The sequence below is a fragment of the Miniopterus natalensis genome, chromosome 5 (genome assembly GCF_054644295.1).
Source record: "Miniopterus natalensis isolate mMinNat1 chromosome 5, mMinNat1.hap1, whole genome shotgun sequence".
NCBI classification, from domain to species: domain Eukaryota; kingdom Metazoa; phylum Chordata; class Mammalia; order Chiroptera; family Miniopteridae; genus Miniopterus; species Miniopterus natalensis.
In genome coordinates, this window is record NC_142085.1 from 64372076 (window position 1) to 64378710 (window position 6635).

A 6635-nucleotide genomic window follows, 5' to 3' on the forward strand; every position below is an offset into this window, starting at 1 on the left:
GAGTATTTTTCTCATGTCTAATAATGGGGAAGTTCTAGACTTAGATAATTAGGTATTGATAGGCTGAAGGCCCAAAGCCCAGAAAGGGAATTTGAAGTACATATAAAGCAATAAAAAAATGAAAACAATCATTTTTACTAGAGGTAAACTTTAAAGTGGTCTTTCCCCCCCCCCCCCCCCAGCCTACAATTAGGAGACAAATTGAAGTTTTACTTGAAATGTAATGGGCATTTAGTTTTTGTTTTTGAAAGGAGTTTCCTGCATATAATGACACATTGTGTCAAAATGGTGCATTTCAGTAGAGCATATTTTATTTGGGTGGAAGACAGACATCTGAACCACTAAGCTACTGCTTAGGAAAAAACAGAAGTATAAATGACCATAATATACAGAATGTACAGATTGTTCTTGAAATACCAAGGAGAAACATTTCAGAATACAATTAGGAATTAAGTGCTGCGTGATAAGGTTTTGAAACAGGTTACATATGTGTGTTTCTGCACGTATTTGTGTGTTCATGGGTGTCCTCGCCTCGATTCTTAGATACCAGGCTTTTTGAATAACATGAATCAGCATTTCACTTGGGCATGCATCCAGACACAGGCCTGCCAGGCAAGAACTGTCCTCATTTATCAGACGGATAAAATAAGAGGCACTTAGCAGACAGACAGCTCCTTAAGTCGCTGTGCAGAAGCAGTGGTTGAGCTACTAATACATCTTCACAGGTTAAGACTCAATTTAATTGGCACATAGACTCTCTTGCTTCTGTGTCTTACTATATCAAGAAAATTGTAAAACCTTTACGGGGAGGGGATGGGGCAGGAGCAGTTTACACTTGTTTTTATTTTGTTTTGTTTTTTGTAAGATTGCTAGAAAACTCTGAAAACCTTTTACAGTATTTCGACTGTCAACTGGAAGAAACTATATATTGAACTAATCATTTGCAGGCTGTGACCATTCAGTTGTCTTCTTGTTTCCTTTCAGGGGCGCCCAGGCAACATGGGTGACTGGAGCGCCTTAGGCAAACTCCTCGACAAGGTCCAAGCCTATTCCACCGCCGGAGGGAAGGTGTGGCTGTCAGTGCTCTTCATTTTCCGGATCCTGCTGCTGGGCACGGCAGTGGAGTCGGCCTGGGGCGATGAGCAGTCGGCCTTCCGCTGTAACACGCAGCAGCCCGGGTGTGAGAACGTGTGCTACGACAAGTCCTTCCCGATCTCTCACGTGCGCTTCTGGGTCCTGCAGATCATCTTCGTGTCTGTCCCCACGCTCTTGTACCTGGCTCACGTGTTCTACGTGATGCGGAAGGAAGAAAAGCTGAGCAAGAGAGAGGAGGAACTCAAAGTCGCCCAGACCGACGGCATGAACGTGGAGATGCACCTGAAGCAGATTGAGATCAAGAAGTTCAAGTACGGGATCGAAGAGCACGGCAAGGTGAAAATGCGAGGGGGCTTGCTGAGAACCTACATCATCAGCATCCTCTTCAAGTCTGTCTTCGAGGTGGCCTTCTTGCTGATCCAGTGGTACATCTATGGATTCAGCTTGAGCGCTGTGTACACTTGCAAAAGAGATCCCTGCCCACATCAGGTGGACTGCTTCCTCTCCCGCCCCACGGAGAAAACCATCTTCATCATCTTCATGCTGGTAGTGTCCTTGGTGTCTCTAGCCCTGAACATCATCGAACTCTTCTATGTCTTCTTCAAGGGCGTGAAGGATCGTGTGAAGGGCAAGAGCGATCCTTACCACGCCACCACCGGCCCACTGAGCCCCTCCAAAGAATGTGGATCTCCCAAATATACTTATTTCAATGGTTGCTCTTCACCAACTGCTCCCCTCTCGCCCATGTCTCCTCCCGGGTACAAGCTGGTTACTGGAGACAGAAACAATTCTTCATGCCGCAATTACAACAAACAAGCAAGCGAGCAAAACTGGGCTAATTACAGTGCAGAACAGAATCGGATGGGACAGGCAGGAAGCACCATCTCCAACTCCCACGCACAGCCTTTTGACTTCCCCGATGACAACCAGAATTCTAAAAAACTAGCCGCCGGACACGAACTACAGCCGCTAGCCATTGTGGACCAGCGGCCCGCCAGCAGAGCCAGCAGCCGCGCCAGCAGCCGGCCTCGGCCTGATGACCTGGAGATCTAGAGCCAGGCTTGAGAGCATCGAGATTCCACGCAGCTGTGGAGAAGAAAAGGGTGCTGTGGAAGGTGCACCTTGGGTGTTCATTTCGCTCCAGTGAAGGTGGTACTCAGCAGCCTTCCTCGTGAGGCTTAGAAAACACAAAGATATTAGAATACCTGGGTTGATTGGGGGTGTTTGGGATAGGTGAGTGGAGAGGGAGGGGATAAGGGAGGTACATGTTGGTATTTAATGTAGTTGATTCAAAGAACTTAAGTTCTAACTAAAAGTTGCATTAGGTGATACGTAGGTAAGGGCTTTTTCTCTCCCCCTACCCCTAAGAATAGTTCTGTGTTATGTGAAAGAGTGGGTGATATTTTGGCTAAATACTTTTTGTTTTACCAAGAAACTGAAATAACTTTGTCCAGGAAAAAATACTTTCTGAACATCGTATTTCTTTTTTTACCAAGAAAAAGACGGAGGGTTGTTCTTATGTCCCTGCTAAAACATTCCATTAAAATTTGCACTTTGAAGGTAAGCTTTCTAGGCCTGACCCTCCAGGTGTCAGTGGACTTGTGCTACTATATTTTTTTATTCTTGGTATCAGTGAAAAGCTCAGACAAGGCCCACAGGAAAAGACTTTCCATACATTTGCAGATCTCAGCCAAGTGCTATGTACATTTATTTTTTTTACATCCACTCACATTTTATTGCCATCACTTTTTCATCATTCCTCAACTACCATTCACATTCATTTAATGATATCTGTAAACATTTTTAAAACAGTTGGGATTTCACTTAACATTTTTTGAGTTGAGTCAGGGAAGCAAGCCATGTTCAATATTTAACAATCACTTGTATGTGTATGTGTGTGAAAGAGTGTGTTTTATTTGTCATGTATTGGTACAAACAGATACAGAATAAACTCACAAACACAGATTTGAAAATAATGTACCCACAGTGTTCAAGTTTGAACCTTTCTCATGGATTTTGTGGTGTGGGCCAATAATGGTGTTTACATTATAATTCCTGCTGTGCAAGTAAAGCACACTTTTTTCCTAAAATGTTTTTCCCCATGTATCCTATTATGGATACTGGTTTTGTTAATTATGATTCTTTTTTTCTTTTTTCTTTTTTTTTAGAATATAGCAATAATGCTATTGCTGAAATGAATGATTTTCTGTTTCTGAAATGTAATCATTGATGCTTGAATGATAGAATTTTAGTACTGTAAACAGGCTTTAGTAATTAATGTGAGAGACTTAGAAGAAATGCTTAGATGGACTATTAAGTGTGCCTAAATGAATTTTGCAGTAACTGGTATTTTTGGTTTTGTCCTACTTAATGCACATTAATTCAGAACTGGTATTCTGTTATGAGCTTGACAGTCTTTTGGAGTGACCAGCAACTTTGATGTTTGCACTAAGATTTTATTTGGTATGCAAGAGAGATCAACGGCAGTTCAGTAGTACACATGTAACTAATTTATTTGAAATATATCTTAAAGAAACCTTCCAGTTTCTTCAGATGTCTTTTTAAAACTCATCACAGATGATTAGTGAAAATGCGGAGTTTCATCCCTTCTTGCATGCCATCTACATAAACAGTTTTATACAATGAGAAATACTAGTTTGTTTGACATTCCATGTTAAACTACTGTCATGTTCGGCTTCATTGCATGTAACGTAGGCCTAGCCCATTGGATCATGTGTTCTGGAGAGTGTTCTTTATTCAATAAAGTTTTAATTTAGTGTAAAGATAGCCTCTGCATCTTGTGTAATTTCTAAAACTTATTGCATCTATTCACAGTCATCAAAGACATTTCCATTCGTTATGAGTATTTGGGCAAATGAGATTCACAAGATTCAGGAATCTCTGAAAGGACAATATTTATCATTGGGTAGGTTTAGTGCAACATTGTTTAACATTTTTGAATAGTCAACCTAGAAGAAGATAAAGTATATAACTGTTAAATTTGGAAGATATTCAGTTGATGAGGTTGCTCTGTGACAAAAGAATGAAATAGATCTATGATTCTATTATTTCAAGATAAAATAAGATTTAAAAAATTCTTAACACCCAAAGAAAACCAAATTATTTAGAGGAAGTAGAACAATTCTGGGCAATTGATAGTATTGCTGTGATTTTAAATATTAAGTATGTATATTAACACTTTAAGTCACATTTCAAAAAAGGTTTTTTAACTTGGGATTGTTTACATAAGTATTTTATTAGCACAAAGCTAACTAGCAGATTACTGGAGCATAAAAATACTAAATTAGAGATAATTTAGTTGAGTTCAGTTGCTTTTTTTTCTATTTTGATTAACAAAAGTTATGAGATTCTCCTATTGTCAAAGGATTATTTAATAAACACTTTCCCAGTCAATTAATATAAGTAATAGTGCAACAATTCAAGTATTATCATTTGGCTGGCTGAGGATCCAACGGGAGAGGCAGGTTTTCTCTGCCTGGTGTGTTGTTATTTACTATGGGGAATAGAAAAACATGATTTGAGTGTGTTCGTGTACCCTACACAAGCAGGGTTCACTGAATATGGATGGACAAGGGATTCATACTACTGAAGGTTAGAGTGGCAAGGCGAAGTTAAAAATGGGTTTCTGGGGGTGGGAGGTAGGAGGTCATGATACAGCTTTGAGTAGTTATAGTCCATCCTAAACACTGCCCAACTTCAAAGCTTATCACTGTTAGAAAAAGTATTTAAGCATATTATAAAGATTTCAGTTTTAAACTACAAAAGTATATGAAATAGAAAAGCAAACCTCTCACCTCTTCCCATTCTCCACCATACACATCAGAGAAATTCTAATTCCCAAAAGTGATTGCTATGTAAAAGTTGCAGGCACCACCCCATACAGGCACTTTGTTAAGCCGTGGCAGTTCTTAGAATGACCACACAGTCCCTGCCCCTGGAAGCCTAGGATGTGAATATTTCCAGAAGTCTCTAAAATGATGTTTCACCACTCATTTTGCTCATCTTAATTGGCTGCCTGCTTTCCACAACTGAAAATTATGAGAAAACAATGCACTTTCATTCCACAAATAGTTACTATTCATTTTTTTGCATAAAGTTTTATGTTTAAAAATTGGAAGTTTTTGAATTTTCTAGAACTAGTAGAACTTTTGCAGTGGTGGACATGTTTTATTCTGTTTACTATGGTAGCCGCTAGTCACATACAGCTATTGAGCCCCTGAAGTGTGACCAGTGGGTTTGAGAAGAAATGAATGTATTAATTTCATTTTATTTTAATAGCCACATGGCTAGTGACTATTGTATTGGGCATTGAAGTTCTAGAGTCTACTGGGGGGAGGGGGATTTAATATTGGGTAGAAACTGAAGAGAGGACAATCATGTTAGAAATAGGAACAGGGAAGATAAAGGTCCTTTTTATAATTATAACAGTATTTCTTACTCTGTAAACAATAGCAATCTTATTTTAAGCAAGGCTTCTGCTTTAATATGAAATTCCCTAGTCTTTTGTTAGATAATCATATGTTTTGTATTGCCATTGTTTTACTTCAGAATTTTGTACACAAACTTATGTTGCCTATTTTTAAAAGTGGTAGGATTTTCTAATGTCCAAATATTGGGAAACGGTCCAGTGCCCTTATTTGGTTCTGGGCATTAACACCCCAGCCCCTGTGGGTCTTCATTAAACTTCCAGGCCATAGACTGTTCTTTTACCTTATTTTGAGAAATTTGCTGAACCTCAACCTGCCCAGGGTGCTAGTTTCCTGCCCACACACTGCCTCTCCTAAAAATTCCAAACTTCAAATTCTAACATGCTCAAACATCTGTGCTTTATACTTGGAGGGAGAGCAAAATAATGAAGTTTGGGGTCTTATTAAAGTCTTAAAGTAAGTTCTTTTTATAAACAGCACACCAACAGTGTGGAAACATGTTTATAATCTTTACTGGCTCCCAGATTCTGTTTTTACCTTTTCTTGGTTGGGCAAATATAGCTGAGCCCTTGGCATGTCAGAATTTGCAGCTGGCAATTTTCAGAACTCAAGAGCAGACGTGGAACAAACACCATAGAAACGATGCTTTAAGTCGAATAGAATAAGAAGAGTATCCTGTAAAGAAAAAAGCTAATTTGGAGGGAAAAATTTACATTTGTTTCTTGGTCTTCAAAAATGTTAAAATTTTAAGTCAAATTATTTCTTCTGGTCTCCGGATGTTTCTTTTAAACAACCAAATGCTTATTTGGGCTATGACGTGTAGAGTAGTTTCAGTGCCCACACACTTTCCTGTTAAATATAAAAACTGTCTCAAGAGGCACCCACTTGAGAAAGCAAACCCTGGGCCCAAGTCTTAATGCAGTGAGCCATCTGCCCCTTGTGCAAGTTGAAATGAAATGGAGTCTGATATTTGTGCTGGAATCTCTTGTCAGTCAGTTACTCTACAAAACTGCATCAGAATTAGTATAGACAGAAAGATAGTTTTTAGTTGCTTTGGTAGCAGAAACCATGAGGGTCATTTTAAAAAAATAA

General features: G+C 39.2%; 1 protein-coding gene across 1 annotated transcript; it reads left to right on the plus strand.

Moving 5' to 3' along the window:
• The first annotated feature begins 820 nt into the window (after window positions 1–820).
• Window positions 821–3882, plus strand: GJA1 (gap junction protein alpha 1). Its single transcript, XM_016212652.2, has one exon. It carries the CDS (start codon window positions 1000–1002, stop codon window positions 2146–2148), a length of 1149 nt encoding a protein of 382 aa, XP_016068138.1. The 5' UTR covers window positions 821–999; the 3' UTR covers window positions 2149–3882.
• The last annotated feature ends 2753 nt before the right edge of the window (window positions 3883–6635 follow it).